We start from the raw sequence: 19,949 nt of genomic DNA, 5'->3' as shown, positions 1-19,949 counted from the left end.
TTAATGTTATTCCTATTTCTTTTTTATCATTTAGCCTTTTTTACAGTAGAGCTGAGCAAGTGGTCTTTTAGAGCAGTTCTTTTCACACTATCTGTGGTAAAGGACAGTTTTGTTTTGTTTTTTTAACTTCCAATCCACTGTAAATCATTACTTTAAAAAATAGGTAATAAAAATGAATTTCTAAATGTTCACTTGCAACTATTATACTTATCACAGAGCAGTAATAGTTTGCAAACCAGAACCAATTCATGTACCACAATAAATGCTTTAGACCATATGGTAACCCATAATAATAATAGCTTACTGAACACTTATTAGGAAACTGGTAATAAATAGGCTTTTGGGATAAGTTGGTAAACGATAATAACACAATTGTCTTTCTATCCATCATAAGAGCTCTATAATGGGAATTTCACAAATGTTTGTTCTCTGCGACAAGTGAGATAATCAGATAAACCAAACACCCTGTTGAGGTTCTTCATACCACACATCACAATTGGTAATTATTTTATTTATTCCTTTCTTGATTATTGCTTTTGTTCACCCCAAGAAAATAAGGTGAACATGGGCTGGGGGTCTATCTTGTTTTCCACTGAATTCTCAGCACTCAGCATAGTGGTTGGCTCCACATAACATACTCAATAAATACTTGTTTGGATTGACTGAAGGACAGTTAGTTGGAAGGATAATGGATGATGGACAGATGGCGAAGGACGTGGACAGAAGGAAGAAAGGAAGGAAGGAAGGAAGGGCAGATGAATGAATAAACTTATTTAGTTGATCTAATAACAAACGGATTTAGTCAATTTGGTCAGTTACCCAGATCAACTCTTAATTTAAAAATCTTGTGGAGTTATATGCACACTTCCATTTCTGAATCAGCGCATGTTATACAAACACGTTTACCATATGTGATGATTTTTCACACACAACAATAAAGCTTTGTGTAAGCACTCTGAATATGCCCTGTGTAGGTGAGGCGTAGGGGAAGAGAAGAGAAGCCCAACAGGAGTAAGTGATTTGTTCTAAAGTCATATCAAGAATTTTTGATAAAACGTGCCTTAAGGTCCAGACCCCTATATCACTAGCTGGGGTTCTACTGACTGGGATAAATGACCACGTTCCCTTTCCTTAACAAGCAAATACTGAAATTTTTAGAGAACTCAGTTTTTATGTTGGGATAAGACCGGACTGAGATGCTATCTGTAAATCTTTTGTTGAGCTTTATTTAAAGTTTTTAGCTATTGCTCTGGTTTCCTTATATTATCGAACTGCTACATTATGTCGGACACAGTTTTCAACAGCCAGGAATCTTATTGGTTCATACCTAACAAAGTCTTTTTGTTGTTTATATAATTGGCACATAATAATACTTGTCCGGGATTTGTTTTTCCAGGCTTCTGTGATCTATTGAAAAAGGCCAGAGTACTTCCCGCAAATAAGCTTTTAAGATACATCCTATCCAAGTCAGCGTTTTCTAGTAACTTCAGTGCACCTCCTCTGAGAATTTTGGATCAAGATAAATCAAAACACTCTGTGGAGAGTTAAACAGTGTTGAGTTTGGTGCTAGTTGTAATTGCACTGTACCATGAATAGAACAGTCGCAGTACATTCTTTCCAGTGTCGTATTCACCATTTTAACACTGCCACAGATTGAAACCTCTTGTAACTATTTTTCATCTCTTTGTGGTCTCCAGAAATCAACATGCCACGTCAAAGGAAATGTAGATTCCCCAAAGTGACAATAACTGTACCTTTTATACGTTGATAGATCTATTATTAATAAACAATAATTCTTAACATAAGTTCTTGAGAATATGCTCCTCACGAATCCAGTATTATGTTACTGAATGATTCAGCTACTTCACACCAATTTTTATCGAGACAGATGCCGTATATGTTTAACAAATCAAATAGGCATTTAAGTGCTCATGCTGCTATGAGCTGAACACCTGATATTGTTTGAAATGTTTCTGGCATCTCAGTATTTTGAAGGGACTACAAATGGAAAAGGCAGGTAAGTTCCCTCAAAAGAACAGATCTTGAAGTACTGTTAAATGTTTATTTAACCAGAAGACTGTCCAGTACTGTGGTATATACAATATACCATCTGAGGAATTTTGAGAAGTCCAGGTTTATCATGAAGGACCTGGCTCCATATTAAAATCTCAGCCTGCATTTTTGAGAGAAAAAAGGAAAAGATATTCTAATTGGGGGAAGGTGATCTGGATATTAAAATTTAAGCAAAATTCAAAAGGTTTTAAGAAAAAACTATTTGAGATTGAAAAGAAAAATAGGTTTTTTTAAAGTAAGAATTGGGAAATATTTGCTACCTTTCTCAGGCATTGAAAATAAAATTTAAAGTACAGATTCTGGGAAGTAAAGGCCTAAATTAAGAGCAAAGAAGATAATAGGACATCTCTTCCTTAAAGTAATTGTTGTGGAAAAGTGTTTTAATATGAAGACTGAATAATTTTTCTGCACAAAATATTGATTTTTTTTTCATCTTTTCACCATGCTATGGGCTGAATATTTTGTGTCTCTACCAAATTCACATGTTGAAATCCTAACCCCCAAAGTGAGGGTATTAGGAGGTGACGCCTTTGGGGGTGATTAGGTCATGAGGGCAGAGCCCTCAGGAATGAGATTAGGGCCCTTATCAAAAGGGCCCAGAGAAGCCTCTCGCTCATTCCACCAAGTGAGGCTACAATGAGAAAACAGCCATCTATGAGGAAGCAGGACCTCATCAGATGCCAAACCTGCCAGTGCTGCGATCTTGGACTTTCCAGGCTCCAGAAATGTGAGAAATCAATTTCTGTTGTTTATAAGCCACCCAGCCTATGATGTTTTGTTATAGCAGCCTGAATGGACTCAGACACATCCTATAACCAAGAACACTGAAATCCATGAAACATTATACAAGAAATGCCCATTTAAGCCCTTTTCGAGTGCTTTTTTCTTTTTTTCCAAGAAGATAAATTAGACCACAGCTGAGCTTGCAGTGTTTTTAGATACTCAAAATAGTATACTGCATTTGAATCTGCTTCTTAAATCAGCATGCAAGAAGTATGCTTGAGGAATCTTGTAATAATTTGCAAGATGCTGTTATAGGTTCTAAGGGCAAGGGAGTAGAAATATTCTTTTTTTCTTTTTTTTGAGGAAGATTAGCCCTGAGCTAACTACTGCCAGTCCTCCTCTTTTTGCTGAGGAAGCCTGGCCCTGAGCTAACATCGTGCCCATCTTCCTCTGCTTTATATGTGGGATGCCTACCACAGCATGGTGTGCCAAGCAGTGCCATGCCCGCACCCGGGATCCGAACCGGCGAACCCCGGGCTGCCGAGAAGCAGAACGTGTAAACTTGACCACTGCACCACCAGGCCGGCCCCTAGAAACGACATTCTTAACAGAGCTGCTCAGAGTAACATTTCAAGAATCAATTTCTACTGTAAGGAAGCATACGACCTAGAAGTAGGTGTAAGCCATTCACGCATTTAAACAAGATAAAAAGAAGAAAAACAGGACTTTGGTTTCTGGTCTGGCAATATAAGGAACTTGGAAGTCATCACTCTGTCCTAACAACAAGTACAAAGCTGAGCAAACTGAAGAATCAAATTCTTCTTAAATCCATCAGAGAAGTAAAGTTACAGGGCAAACCACTGCCTCAAAAAATGGAGAGATAGGCAGGCAGATATAGAGAATCACAACTTACCAGAGCAGAAGCCCCTAAAAAGAAACCTCTGTAGGAACCACTGCCAGGTAGGAAAACCTAAACCGTAATATATGACAAATTCCTGGAAGCTCAGTGTGGACAAGTCTGAGAGTAAAAACTCCAGGGAGGCCATTCAGGGGGACCCCACAGTTTTGCGAGTATTACCTCCAGGAGTACAGCCAGGTTTATCATCTCACAGTGAAGAATAGAGAAAAAATCCCCCCGTGCATCCAGCAGGAGGAGGGAAAAGCAACAATTTTGAAAAATACCAAAGAATTCTGTTCTTAACAAGGCTTCCCTCAGGAGAAACTATTTCACCAGACCCTAACCTCCTGGGGCTTTTATTAGAACTTAACTGATCTGTGGAAGGAAAATACCCAACTCCAGCCCACACTAACCATCCTGTTGCACCTAAGGGAGAGAAAAATCTGAGAAACACTTGTGAAGTTCACCACTCAAGGGTAAAGACTCACTAAAAGACTGAGACCTAATCATAGAACTATAGAACACTTCCCTTTCCTTCAAACCTTACATCACTAAAAGCCTAATTATCAGACTTCCTTTTATCCAGTACATTGTGTCCACCTTTCAACAAAAAATTACAAGGTAGAATAAAAGGCAAAACCACAGTGTGAAGAGATTGAGCAAGCATCAAACCAGACTCAGATATGCCAGGAATGTTGGAAATATCAGCCCAGGAATTTAAAACAACTATGAATAATATGCTAAGGGCTCTAATGGAAAAAGTAGAAAATATGCAAGAACAGATGGATATGTAAGCAGAGGTATGGAAATTCTAATAAAGAATCAAAAAGAAATGTTAGAGATAAAAAAAAACACTGTAATATAAAGGAAGAATGCCTTTGATGGGCTCAAAGTAGCCCACTGAACATGGCTAAGGAAAGGATCTCTAAGCTTGAGGATATAACAATAGAAAACTCCTAAACTGAGAAGCACAGAGAAAAAAGACTGAAAATGAATAACAGAATATCCAAGAACTGTAGAACAACTACAAAGGTCTAACATACCTGCAATGGGAATACCAGAAGAAGAATAATGAGAGAAACAAAAGCAATATTTGAAGCAATAAGGACTGAGAACTTACCCAAATTAATGTCAAAAACTAAACCGCAGGTCCAGGAAGCTCAGAGAACACCAAGCAGGATAAATGCCAAAAAAACTATATGTAGGCAAATTATATTCAAACTATAGAAAATCAAAGATAAAGAAAAAAAATCTTGAAAAAAGCAGAGGAAAAAGGCACCTTACCTATAGAGGAACAAAGATAAGAATTAAATCCAACTACTCTTCAGAAGAAATGCAAGCAAAAAGAGAGTGGAGTGAAATATTTGAAGCGTTGAGGACAAAAACCCCACCAACCAAGAAATCTGTACCCTGTGAAATTATCCTTCAAAAGTAAAGGAGTAACAAAGACTTTATCAAATAAAAATAGAAGGAATTTGATACGAGTAAACTGGCTTTGCAAGAAACGTTAGAAGTTCTTCAGAGAGAAGGAAAATGATATGTCAGGAACTCAGATCTACATAAAGAAAGGAAAAGCATCAGAGAATGAACAAGTGAAGGTAAAACAAAAAAATATATTTTTCTTATTCTTAATTGAGCTCACAGATAACAGTTTGTTCAAATAATAATAACAACCATGTCTTCAATTATGCATGTTTATATACATGCTTCTGTATAAATGAAATGAATGGCAGGAACAATACAAAAACTCACAAAAGAAGAATTAAACAATTTGAATAGCCATATATCTTTTAAAGAAATTGAATCAATAGTTAATAACCTTCCAAATGAGAAAGCACCAGGCACAGATAGGTTCACTAATGAATTCTATCAAACATTAGAAAAGTAGAAATTCTACCAATTCTCTACAATCTCTTCCATAAGATAGAAGCAGAAGGAATACTTCCTAATGCATTCTATGAGCCCAGCATTGACACAATACCAAAACCAGTCAAAGACATTACAGACCAACATTTCCTATGAATATAGATCCAAAAATCTTCAACAAAATATTAGTAAATTGAATCCAACAGTGCATAAAGAGAATTATACACCACAACCAAGAGGGATTTATCCCAGATGTGCAAAGTTGGTTCAAAATTCAAAAATCAATTAATATAATCCATCACATAATGGGCTCAATAAGAAAAACCACATGATCATATAAATAGATGCAGAAGTTCACTTGACAAAATCCAACACAAATTCCTGATTAAAACTCTCAGTAAACTAGGAATGGAAGGGAACTTTCTCAGCTTAATAAAGATATCTACAAAAACCCTATATCTAACATCATATTTAAGGGTGAGAAACTCAAAGCTTTCCTGCTAAGATCAGGAACAAAGGAAGGATATCCCTTTTTATCACTCTTTTTCAACATTATTCTGGAAGTCCTAGCTAATGCAATTAGACAAGAAAAGAAAATAAAAGGCATACAGACTGGGAAGGGAAAAATAAAACTGTCTTTGTTCACAGATTGACACTGTGATCTATGTAGAAAATCCAAAAGAATCAACAATAAAACTCTTGGAACTAATAGGTGATTATAGCAAAGGTCATGATTTAAGTTAACATACAAAAGTTAATTGCTTTCCTACATACCAGCAATCAACAAGTAAAATTTGAAATTAAAAAACACATTAGCATTTACCTTAAGCTCCCCAAAATGAAATACTTAAGTATAAATCTAACTATCTATCTATATACAAGATCTAGATGAGGAAAACTATAAAACTCTGATAAACAAAATCAAAGAAAAATTAAATAAATGGAGAGACATTCCATGTTCATGGATAGGAAGACTCAATGTTATCAAGATATTGGTTCTTCCCAACTTGATCTATAGATTCAATGCAATCCCAATCAAAATCCCAGCAAGTTATTTTGTGGATCTGACAAACTAATTATAAAGTTTATATGGAGACATAAAAGATCCTGAACAGCCAACACAACATTGAAGGAAAAGAACAAAGTTAGAGGACTGACACTACTTGACTTCAATGACTTTGGCTTATAGTTGACTTAAAAGGTTGAGGCTGTATAATATGAACATCTTCACTTTCCCAACTCTTTGCTCAATGATTCTCTTTAATTCCACTTCTATTTTACTCCACTTATCTCTTTTCCTTCTGTCTCAAAAAAAAAAATACTCCTCTACAGTGCAAAAGCAAATCCCTCCATATAGCCATCCTATTAGATAGGTGTTCTCACTTTCTCTTTCCCACCACCAACATTGGTGTTCTACATAACTTTTCATTTCAGTACTCACTCATTCCCTAACTCTTTGCAGTCAGACTTATACTCTCACTTCTCTACATCTAATGACTATCTTAAGTTGGGATTCTCACACTTCGATGGGCATGCATTAGCACCACCTGGAAGCTGTGATAAAACACAGACCATGTCCTCACTCCTAGAGTTTTTTATTCAGTAGGGCTGGGTAGGGCTCAAGAATATGCATTTCTCACAAGTTCTCAAGTGATGCAGACGATGCTGGTCCAGGGAACCACACTTTGAGAACCACTGCTCTTGAAGATGACCAATGACTACATAGTAGCAAAACTGATTAGGATTTTCTGAGTTTTAAACTTCGTTTATTGCTTTGGCTCTCAAGACTCATAATCTCCATCATCTTGCTCCAGTCTTGTCCCCTATTACATCCTTTATGCATCCCCCAATCTGACTGAAGCAGTAATGATTTTCTGTACATGCCCCATGTCTCATGTTATTCCCTCTGCATATATTGCCCTTCTTTATCCACCATTACTTGCTCAAATACACAGTTCAAGTCTCATAGTTTCATTCCAATTGCCACTTGGTATGGAAAACCTTCCCTGAATATCCCAACTCCCAGTCACAACTGATATTTACTCTTCCTCCTCTGAACGACCTTAGCATTTTACCTGTATATCTCTTATTCAAGGGTATAACTAGGTTTTGTGGAGGCTGAAGCTCATACAATTTGTAGGGGGAGCTCCTTTCAAGAATAAAGAGTTCAAAATTATAAAACCAAAATTAGGTACGTTGGAAGGAGCTCAGGCAAGCAAAGTTCTCTAAAACTTAAGCTTTGTTAGTTTTACAGTAAATCTGCCTCTGCTCTTACTGGATCTTGCACTTGCCCTTTTACATTGTCATCTTCAAGGTCAGATCTCTTTCTCTCTCTCTTTCTCTTCTTTCTTCTGCTCCTTCTTTTTCTTCTTCTAAGAGAAGCAGGTGAAAAAGAACTTTGTAGTCAGCTAGAGCTGGGGTTAATATGCCCGCTACCTCACTCACTTAATTGAATCAGTTTCTTCCAGTGCACACAAAAAGGGTAATAACATCTACCTTTGGAGTTATAATAAGACCAATATGATAGCAAATAAAGGTCTTTAAATGGTGCTTAGGACATGATAAGCACTCTATAAACAGTTTCCCTCACTGGATGCCAAGATCCATAGCCTTATATGAATAATTTCCAATTCCCTTAAGGCACCTAGAGAGTTCCCTGCAAGAATAGTTACTGAACACACATGGCCTGTTTTCTATATATAGGTTCAGAGAAAATGAAATGCCTGAACGTACTGCTTTTTCCTCATTTTACAGCATCTCTGATTACTACTCTCACATCAAGGAAATAACCTAGAGAAATGAGTACTCTGCAAATTCTGTCACTTGACTAGGAACTGGTTGAATTTAATTGAGTGGGCAAGTGAGAATTGGTAAAGCAAAGGGATGGGAAGATGTCAGGAGGAGGGAAAGCAAATCATTTACCAAGGCTTTCCACCCTGGTTTATATCAAGCTATTGGTTGCTGTTATAACTTGATGTCAGTGCTTTTGGCATCCATCCTGGTGACCCCAGGAATACTCTCACTGCCTATAGCATTCACTGAAGTGTAAAGTAAAAGAGAGTAATTAATTACACCTTTCCCAATGCAAGGGAGGAGCGAAGGCAAATCATCAATTTTACATAGTTCCAAAGCATAACTATAACATTTCTCCAAGTTCAATAAAGAAGCAAAAATGTCAAAAAATTCAGAGATTTCATCAGGGCTTTGAAATAACCAAAATGCTCATAAACAACCTCCTTCTAATACTAGGAGTAAATTCTATCTAAAATCTAGTCTTTCCATTTATGCACATTTAAAATTGTTTTCTTTCAAAAGAAGAAAAAAACCAAATCCCATTCCTGAGCAGCAACACAATAGAGAGCTAATTTTAGTAGTGTATGATTTATGTATCTTAACTATAAGATAAAAAGGTGACTCAACATTTCCAGTGTGCCATCTTAAGCCATTTAGCACGGTACACAGGGACATTTTGTTCATCCTATACGTACTTTTTTTTTTCTAACAGAACTTGGTCCAGTGCATTAAATTATCAAATATTCCTAAACCCATGGGGAAAAGCAAGTGATAATAGTCTATTCCTGTGTTCATGACAGGGATGGTGGTCTAAAAAATTTTACTGACTGTTATCTCAACAGTTAAAAAAAAATCTCCGTTTGAAATGAAATCACAAAGAGATAAAATTTTTAAATTCATTTTTCATAAGAACTGGCTCGCTTGTATTCTATCTCACTAAAAAAACAAAAACAATCAAAACAACATAATACTCTTCTGTAGATTTATAGAATGGTCCAAATTAAGAGATTTGAAGACAATATAAAATCACACTATAGTGCATAAAGTATCAGGAAAATGACCATCTCCTTCTCCAAGAATCAATTCCAGAATGGGTACATTTTAGTACCTTCTGTGTGTTCAGCCCAGTGCAGAGATCCATAAGGAACACTTCAAAATAATGCATGGTTATTTTTGCTTATTAAATAATAAAATTATTGCTTATTAAATAATTTTTGTAAATTTATTTACAAAATTTACTAAAGGTTAAATAAGTTATACATTATTAGGAAAAATTAAACAATCCATACCTTGAGGAAAATGCCAACTAAACGAGCAAACAAAAAAAGCTAAGAAAAAAAGTACCACTTGTTTGACAGAGTGTCTATTAGGTAAAAGTTAAGAAGACATTAGATGGAGTCAGCAAGAAAATATTTGTCTTACCTGAAATGGAAGATAGTTTTAAGATGCAAAATCTAAAACATGTTATAATTTTGGTTTAGTTAATGGCTTCTTTAGTTAGTAACCTAGCAAGCAATTAGATATTTTGCAAGTAGAATCACATTTAAAATTGACATATTATATAGATTCAGGACTCTGCAAAGAAAAGCTTCACAGGAAAACATAATGATTTCATACAATAATAACTTGAAATATGTGTATTCAGTATTAGTCCCGTCTACACTCATAGTGTTACAAATGGATTCTACTAACACATTGCTCTAGGCTACTAAGATCCACTTAATTGAACACAGATCTAACAAAACAAGCAACATGTAAATCTCACCCTCTGGCCAGGGCTTATTGAGAAGGAAATGTTCTCCAATATGGCATTCCCACCGTCTGTATATTTTGCTGTGAGGTCTTTGACGGTCATTTGGCCCCCTGAGGGCCAGATGTCATCTTTCTTTACATATTGATTCTCAATAATCATAACTTTTGAGAGCTGGCCATCCTTAGATGGTTTGACTGACTTGGTAGGTTTACTGTCTTCTGTTGGCATGTCAATAAACTTAAAGACTCGGCTCACAGATCGCATCTGAAATGAAAAGAACAATATTTTATTTTTGCTTGTTTAAGAGCTGCAGGCAATGTCATAATTAGTTGGATGTTTCCTAAAACATAACTTGTAAGATGTGACGCTAGCTAGTCATCATTTGGTTATTTGTCAGAAGGTTTTTCAATGAACTAAGAGGAAATAATTGGATATAATTAAAAGCTGAACCAAAGAAAATTAACTAGGATTTATAATAAATGGGCTCTGTATAGACCTGTTTGTTTTTCTGATCACTTAATTCTCAGACATGAAAGCCACACATAAATAGCCAAACTATACTCAAGAGAATAGATGATGTCAAGGGGAAAATTTTTTCTACTATGAGCAGCACTGTACAATGTTGTACAACTGGTATATTGTAATAAAATGTTCCACACCTCAAACCGCTATGGAAGATTCTTGCCTTTCTCTTGAACTGCCTTAATAACTATCTACAATTCTATGTATCAGGTAGGTGGTAAGTGGACTCTTGATGCTCAGTAAATTTTGAATAACTTCACAATAATCTGCAAATAAATTTGTCATTGGCTTATATCTGTAGTTAAATAATTTTAATAATATAATAATACATAATTTTCCAATAATTTAATCATTTTAATCTAAATTACTTAAAAATCAATTTCCACTGCTGAGCAGAATGTGACTGCGTATAAGGGGTGTATTTGAAATTAAATATGCAACTGCTTTATAAACCTATTCATATAACATTTAATAAAGTATATCTTTAATGTACACAGAAATAAAAGTGCTCAACTATTTCTTAAAGGTGTTTAGTTAAATTGTTTAACAAGAATATATTTCTCCGAATAATTATGATTTATTAGAACTTGGAATATGATTTTAAAAATAGCCTGGCATATAATAGACACCCAATAAATATTTGAAAAATTAATAAATGAATAAAGGATTGAATATGTGAATGATTAAATATATATGAATAGATAAATGAGTAAGAAGAAGAGTTGAAGACTTTGAATTCATTCAATTTCTATTTTTGAAAGATATCATCCTTGATCCTGTGGCTCAGGCCTTCCCAGGTGTTAATAGCCTACTGGACAGAAACATACTGCTTTTTTTGTCTTAAAAGTAATTGTTGATTCTGGCTTCATTCAGTCAAGAATTTAACCTTCTCCTTTTCAAGGTTAATTTATTATCATCTTATTTATAGTTAGGGCTTAGATTATTAGGAATGATTCTTTTTACAGAAAAGAAAAAGGTGGGAAGAAATGTATTTGGAGCATTTGCTTCTATTATTTTTATTTTTCATTACCAAAAGGTGAAATGGGAAGACTTCTTCATCTTTAGTATGGTAGATAAATCAGAGTTTAGATACTGATCCTTACTTGAACATTAAAGGGTCCATCTTAGCAAACCTAATTGTATTGCCTGTTTTCACATGCCACTGATCAAGCTTGCTTCTATCTAGTAATTCTGTCCTTCAGTTTCCTTCATCTTGAAGATATCTTTGAATTCTCTTCAATAATTATTCAAGGTTTAAGAAGAGAATCCTTTGAAGCCACTGTTAATGGAAGTAAAAAGTATCCAAATCCACATTCATGATGAATAACTCCATAGGAAGTGAAAGGCACATAATCACTACTGCGCCCACATACGATATTTCAAATTCCAAATTATGGGTGACTTTCAGGGGTGGTTAAATCCTGATTTAGTTATTTTTTATTAACTTTGAATTAAAGTATACTCTTGCATTTCACTGTCGTTAATTTTCATAGAGAGCTGCTAGCGTATACAACGTCTGGAAGATAAATTAGAATTGTAACTACCACTGAGATGGAACTGCTAGAGAAATAGCTCAAATGCATTTAAAATGTCTTATTGTATTTATCCTGCATAAGAATAACATCACTCTCTTGAAATGATTGAAATAAATGTAGAAGTTTAGCTTACCTTTATAAAATAAAGTTGAGGCTGTTTACATTTCTGCAAGTCAATGCTGTGAAGAAAGCTAAACTAGTCTTTGTTAAGTGCTTTAGGGTGTCAAGAAAGACACTATTTAACAAAAACCCTTTGTATATTAATGCTTCCAAACAATCGACAAAACATTTAAGTAGTACTATCTAAACTACTCAAAATTATATGTAGTATTATTAGAAAATAAGGACATTCAAAACCACTATTTTGGCAGCACTGACATGTAGGATGCAATTTTTTTGGTAAGGATTTGAGTCTAAGCACTGCAAACTACATTCTCCATTAGTGAGGCTCACCACTGAGGGTCAATCCAGACCTTCTAATGTTAGATGTGGTAAATGGAACATATCTATCAAACTTGGAAAATGAAATTTTCAACTCATTGTCATACAGTCTAGTTGCTTAAAGTGGCCCCAAGACAGACTATTGTAGTTACCCACAGCATGGTCAAACAGGTCTGACCAAGAACAAGTTTATCTTAACAATGGGCACTCATCCACAGCACATGAGCAGACATTCATTCAATTCAATGGGTTAGAACACTCTCTTTTTTTCTTTTTCTTTTTCTTTTTTTGGGGGTTAGAACATTTTCTGATGCGCAGAAAAGGTGGCTAGTGCAGACACCTGGATTATCTGCCTTAGGGTCAGTTTGCAGCCACTGAAATGCCATTACCAAATAGATGATGTGGTCAGATACTACTATGAGTTACTGACTAATTGGTTGTAGTCTACAATTTGCACATTCTACTTCCACTGCCTCTTGAAGGAGAAGCCACAACAGAACCAGAGCACAGGAAATCAATTCTGGTCTTCAAGTTTCAAAAATGGGTTCTTGGAGTCCAAGATTGATAGTTTGAAAATTTTGAGTCACAAGAATATTGGCTTTTAAACTTCAAAAGCCAAAACCTCAAAGACTAACAGAATAGTGTTCATGCAAAAATGGTAGCCATAGACAAACTCATGAAGGATGAGAAACAACTCTTCTCCTCACCCCACAGTCTGACTCATGAATGGGCAAAGCAAGACAGTGTAGACACAGGTTTCGCTTATAAAGAGTCTTGCCTTGCAACCTAACCCTGGTTCTATCCTCAAGTAGATGTGGGGAATTTTAGAACACAGGAGGTCTATGCTTCAATTCCAAGGTGAAGCCCAGGAAAGAGGCACACTTGAGAGAAGCTTCCAGTGCCGGGCATCGCATGGGGGCAGTAGAGTAGAAATGGTTGCTGGGCATGTCTAGACACAGATAACTTGACGTAGCTTCAGATTTCCCTGTATTTCCAGACTAGTGCTGAAGGGAAGCCAAATAATTCCAATCTTTGATCCCTCAGGGATGATCAAGGGAGAGCTCACAGGACCAGAAGGACAAAGACTCAACCTATCTGAACTGTACCCCCCTGGTCAGATAAGAACATCACTGCCTTAGAGACAGTGAGCACAGACAAGGGACAACCTGGGGCCAGATGCTCCCTCCCTCCAGTGTCCTGGTATTCTGGAAACTCTACTCAGAACTTAGATTCACTTCTGGTATGATCTCTGAATTTGCTGAGATTATTTCTTCCACTCAGTGGAACTCATGTTCAAATAGAAAATAAATTTGACTACAGCAAAAACAAAGCTATATTTCTTGTACACTTGATTTCATAACCAAGGATTCATAGCTGTGACGAGGGATGGATCCAGGTGTTGTGGAACCTAAAGCTTAAGTAACTTGGGGAACTCTTCTTAAGAAAAAGAATCAAAATTCCACATATATAATTAAGTAGAGGGCCTTTGAAGGGATTCACGCAAACAAGGGGACCTGCCGGTAACGTTTCATGGGGTTCATGTTAAAACCACTGTGCCTGGGGGCCAGCCCCGTGGCCAAGTGATTAAGTTTGTGCGCTCTGCTTGGGCGGCCAGGGGTTTCGCCAGTTTGGATCCTGGGTGCGGACACAGCTCTGCTCATCAGGTCATATTGAGGCAGCACCCACATGCCACAGCCAGAGGCACTCAAAACTACAATATACAACTATGTACCGGTGGGAAGACTTCAGGAAGAAGAAAGAAAAGATCGGCAACAGATGTTAGCACAGGCGCCAATCTTTAAAAAAAAAAACATTGAAATTAGTTGTTCTAAATCCTTAAAAAAAAAACCCACTGTGCCTCTTTCAATAACTTTATTCAAAGCACTCCTTGTTGTATCCTCCCCATCTAGTGCTAAGCATTGGGCAGTTCCTTAATAAATTTCTGTCAAAATGAATAAATTTATTGTTCTACCTCATATGCACAAAGCAGTGTCTGTGCAGGCAGAAGGACAGTGCTGTGAGCACGTCAGTAGGTGACCCAGGCTGCAATTGTACCCTTCAGCTTCTCAGTCTGAAAGTAGACGTTGCTATTTGGATTAGAAGGAAGTTGCAACATACCAAACTATTTTTAGTCACATTTATTTGTTTTCATTGAGTGTTTTAACCTAACTTAATCCTTTCTCTATTTTAGAATGCCCCTTAAACATTTTCAGGTGCTATGAAAAACTGCTGTGCCATTGTCCAGCTGTCTAGATGGAACTGGATGGAACTTCAGACTTGGCAACCATCAGTGTGACTGTAGAGGAGAGCAAACTCCTTAACCTTAAGCTGCTGCTTCCTGCGCACAGAAAAGCACTGCCCAAATAAGAATGGGGGCCAGCTCTGTCTGGCCCACTGACAGGAACGTCTCATTGTAGCCTTCACCAGCTTAGGTGGGAGCACTTGTCTCAGATTTTGAGAGGTCAATGAAGAGACTCAGGCACTGAGACACTGAACATATTTTTTATATGAAGAGGAAAATGATATGATTTGCACAGACTTCTATAAAATTGGAGTTTAGTCAAAACAAGGTGGGGTTTTTGCTTGAGAATAATCAGCTTTAAATTTTTTGCTTCATTATTTAAATTGATTATGATCCAAGTATTCTCCTGAGTCAATCTTTAAAACTGAATCTCCTTATCTTTATAAAAACGTCTAAATTATTAATCTAAGCATCAAGAGAACAGTCTTTTGGGAGTGTGATGGTCTTAACGAAAAGACAGTTCCACGCCCTCATCTCAACCTTACTTTATAAGCGACATGTTTAGTAAAAAAGGAAATGATTCTTGATTTTCCTTTTCAGTTTTTGCTGACAAAAGAGGGAAGAGAAGGCCTAAAGATCTTTTCTCTAACTCAGGAAGCCAGGCTCCTCTCCCTCACAAAACTATTTGCTCTATTTCCTTTTATCCTTTTGATGGTTTAGAAACCAGAGCATCAAAATTATGCATTAACGCCCGAACTACATGTCATAATACCCCAGGAGCCATGATAATGGAAAATATATTTCACAGGACTGAGATCTGACTGGCAACAGTGGGAAGAGATTTCATAACTGGTTGTTACAGGCAGACTGCAAGAAATAAATGTGAAAAGAATCATCTGGAAAACTGACACAATGTGAAAAACACACATTTTACAAGAGAAATTTTCAAAAGGTGAAGTACATAAAAGAGAGATTCAAGTGTCTAAATCATAGATCCTTCCTAGTAGACCCAAACTAAATGCTTTTCAGAACCCACTAACACAGACCTGAAACCCAAGGCCACGTTGGAGTCATCAGCGTAGGCTTTAGGCCATGCACACAGACTTAAGAGATAATGGTTATCATGAAAACAGACTCTGCTCAAAACATATTCTTGGAACTCTGGTCTATCTTTCTACATCTATTATTTACGCTCCTGGAGCATGTAAAAAGTCAAAGTATTGCTATAAATTATTAACCGCATAAATGAGTTACTTATAATATACTATAAACTCTAACCCTTTGTAAATTATTATAGCCTGCTATCTACACAAATAGTTTACATGCTGTAACTTGTGACAAATTAGGGCAAATCAATGTCACTTTTCCTGACTGCAAGAAGTAATAGAGAAATTATTCTTGATATAAGAGAAAGAAAATCCATTACGACTATTGACAAAAGACTTATCCTAAACGAATGCGGAGGTATCAAATATGTTGGGGCCTATTTTCAATAAAAAGCTTTAGTAATCATAGTACTAAGTATGCCAACAGGCAAAGGAAGACTCTCACATTTATCCTTTTCTGTGAAAGCTCTGACATCACTCATTGAATCTAGTACTCAAACTTGAACTTACACTCTATCTCATGTTACTATTTTTTAAAAGCATATGACAGGCCATCAGCAAGTGCTTGGTGAATGCAATTGGGTCTATGTGGTATCAAAAATTCTTCAAAGGAAATTTCAAGAAGAGGAGTCTAAAACAACAACTCAAAATAGTTTCTCAAGGTTTTTACTATTTTAATGAGATTTTCTCTAAGCATCTTAATTATGAAATATTGTGGCTTCCCTAATATACTCTATCATTAAACATCATCCTTTTATGTCTTGTAGAGATTTATATACATCATTGGTTTATATTTAGGACAAAAATGATTTGCTGATGGTCCATGAATTCCAAAGTAAATTCCATCCCACAGACCAGAGGTCAGGAAAACTACTGCTCAATGGCCAGATCCAGCCACACTCATTGGTTTACATTTGCTTTGCCCTACAGAGAGTGAGTTGAATAGTTGCCATAGAGACTCTTGGCCTGCAAAGCTGAAAATAGTTACTATCTGACTGTAGAAAAAGTTTGATGATCTCCTGCCACGACTCAGAAAAAATCAGAGCTAAAATGAATCTTAGAGCTCACTTAATTCAGTGATTTACAAGTCTGGATACAGATTAGAATCACCTGGAATGTTTTAAAAACTATATTCATCATGCCCAGTTACCCTGCTTCCAACCAAGAGAAATGATTTAATTGGTCTGAGAGGACCCTGAGTAATTTGTATTTTTATAAAGATTCCTCATATGCTGCCAGGTTGAGAACCTCTGACTTAATCCATCCCTTCTTGGTACAAATGAGAAAATCTAAACCCAGGAAGTTAAAGTGACAGGCACAGAGCTCAACAAAATTTCCAACATTCCAGCAGTCTCTTAGGATTCTCATAGGTCTCTCCTACTAATACAAGACTTAAGACCATCTTAATGCCACTTTCTTTCTCTCTCTTTATGGCTTCTAGTAACACACTAGTTCAGAGTTCTTTGATTAGCTCTGACAACTGCAGTGATGAATAACAGAATCATTGGACTTTAGCATTTAGGGAGAGTGGCAGATATGAGTGATTCCTGTGAGCATCTGGAATAATGTCTGCATACATGCCAATCAAGAGTTGAAATACCTTTCATATGGAAAGAGTTCAGAAGAAAGAGAATGTTAGAGCTGACAGAAATGCTAAAAAATTTCTAATCAAACTGTTTCATTTTACAAACAAGAAAAGTGAAGCCCTCAAGGGGGCTGTGACTTGCCCAAGGCCACACAACTTCTTGGTGGTAAGGCCAGAGTAGAACACAGAATGGAAAGCCCCTCTGTGGGATGGAAAGAAGACTTGCGGCAGAGGTCATGAGTGGAAACTACACCACAAAGATTCATGGGAACAGGAAAACAAAGAAAGACATGATCAAGAGACCATTAAAAGGAGGCAAAAAAAGAAAAGATCAGAGAAATGAATCCTCCCTTCAGATTCTCATGGCAGAAACTACTTTCGACACAAAAGAATGAGGCATCCGGAGCAAAAAAGAAAAGCCAGGTTCCCCTTTTCTCCTGCCATCAGGTTTCTTGTTGGTCATTGTATAAGCAGTCATTTGATCTTTACTGGAACTCAAAATAAACATGAGCAATAAAAGGACAAAGGAGAAACACAGGGAGTTTCTATTGACAGAAAACTCTTCTCAGATTGCATCAATCTTGTAAGAACTTTCTGGACCCTCATTAACTGGAATCTAAATGTGAGCTCTGCAGATGCACAGTCTTCCGTGCTCATCCTAGTGGCTCCCTTCCCTCTGTGTTATTAGGTACACACAGTACAACACGGAGGGTTCATCTGCTGCTGCAGTTGGAAAATTAAGGAAGCAGGTAACAGCCACATGCTCAGATCTTTTAGTTGTGCTCACTCTGTGGTAGATAGCCCTGAAAAGACATGAATTGTCCACCGCCTCATTCTAGCAATGAGACTATGAGTGTGGGCAATTTATCAGTCACCAGACGGCTTGATGTCGCTAAGTCTGAACCATCACCTTTGCACTCTTTAGCTCTTATTTATTTATTTAATCTTCATTCATTTATGGAGGCAGATCTAGCTATGCATTGCCTATTTAAGATAAATAATGCTTATGTAGTTAAGAACAGGAGAAAGAGAAGCTTTATGGTACTAAAAATGGCAGGCATCTTGCAAATCCAAAAATAATCGGTACACAGCTTTGTTAACTAAGAATGCAAAAAATTTAAGATAATAGCTTTAGTAATAACAACTATAAACCATATCATACTTGAGGTATGGAGTTGAAAGGAATTAACACTTCTCTTTTCATCCCATCTACAGAATGGTATGATATACCATTGAAATGAACAGAGAGACATATATACAATTCATGTTAAAATGAAGAGTGAATTAGAAATAACAGCTTTTAAAACATTGTGATATCAATTGAAATAATTGGAAATCCCCTAACATGTGGGTTTCTAGTGGGAATTACTAAACTAGACTCTGATAATTTTACTATTTTTTAAATTTCTGGGGTGATTCACAACCTGTTAAACTATATTGTTCACAAAGTGACAGTGTTCAGATGAATTTTTCTCCAACCTGCTATATAAAGCTAGACAAATTAGTAGGTAGAATAGAAGCTCTGTTCTCTTTGAATGGCCCCTTAATATCCCACGTGTATTTTGAGGAGACTCTGGACGAGAACTTACACCCTAAAATACCAAGTCTACTGGAAGACATTCTATCGCTGTGTTTTATGAACACATGGAGGAGTCAAGCTGGTAGTTGGATATATGTTTAGAAAGCAGGGGAGTGGTCTAGACTAGAGACAGGAATGTGTGATTCATTGAGAGAAGGTTTTGAAAGCATGGAGTTTAACAACAGGTAAAGAGAATGTAGACAGAAGAGGGCTGGAATATAGCTGATGTTTAGAGATCTGCAAGAAGAGGAGCCAACAAAGAGGACTAAGGGGGAATCAGAAAGACGGCAGGAAAACCAGGTAGGAATAGCATCATGGAATTGAGAGAAGAAGGCATCATAAGAAGAAAGGATGTACCCATGGCATAAATACTGCTGAGAGGCTGAGGGAGACAGGGACATTGGCTCTGGCAAGATATTGGTCATGCGTCATGGAAGTGACGGAAATGAAATGAAGTAGGTTGTGGAAAGAATGGAGAGGAGGAAACTGAGACAGGCACTCTTTCAAGAAGTTTTCTATAAATAAGTCAGAAAAATAGGGTGTTAGCTGGAGACCATGGGAAAGTAGTTTTCCTAGGAAGAAAGATCCCACAAAATGGGGTTAATTGCGTATTACAGGCCTTTAAATAGAAGCAAAGACACAGAAAGAAGGTGAAGCATATGAGTAGAGTTACAGTAGGGTGGTGCAACTGGTGGAGGGAAATGGGGGAATTCTTTCTGGTCGCATGTGTTTTTTTCTACAAAGTATGTAGCAAGGTCATTGGCTGAGAGTGAAGGGGGTGGCATTATTGGAGCACCTGCGAAGAGACAAGAAGGTGGGAAAGGACTATCTTA

At 36.7% G+C, this 19,949-nt stretch overlaps 1 protein-coding gene across 2 annotated transcripts in view; it reads right to left on the bottom strand.

Annotated features, from left to right (window-relative positions):
- The window catches only part of CFTR (CF transmembrane conductance regulator), a 165,883-nt gene that overhangs the window by 24,015 nt on the left and 121,919 nt on the right, over positions 1–19,949 (bottom strand). For both annotated transcript variants that reach the window (XM_046670741.1, XM_046670742.1), the window contains one exon: positions 10,119–10,370. In XM_046670741.1, the coding sequence (XP_046526697.1) occupies positions 10,119–10,370 (252 nt within the window). The remainder of the gene's footprint in view (positions 1–10,118; positions 10,371–19,949) is intronic.

Source organism: Equus quagga, chromosome 8, assembly GCF_021613505.1.
Source record: "Equus quagga isolate Etosha38 chromosome 8, UCLA_HA_Equagga_1.0, whole genome shotgun sequence".
Taxonomy (NCBI): Eukaryota; Metazoa; Chordata; class Mammalia; order Perissodactyla; family Equidae; genus Equus; species Equus quagga.
The sequence above is the reverse complement of the archived record's forward strand: the minus strand, read 5'-3'. Positions and strand labels throughout refer to the sequence as shown.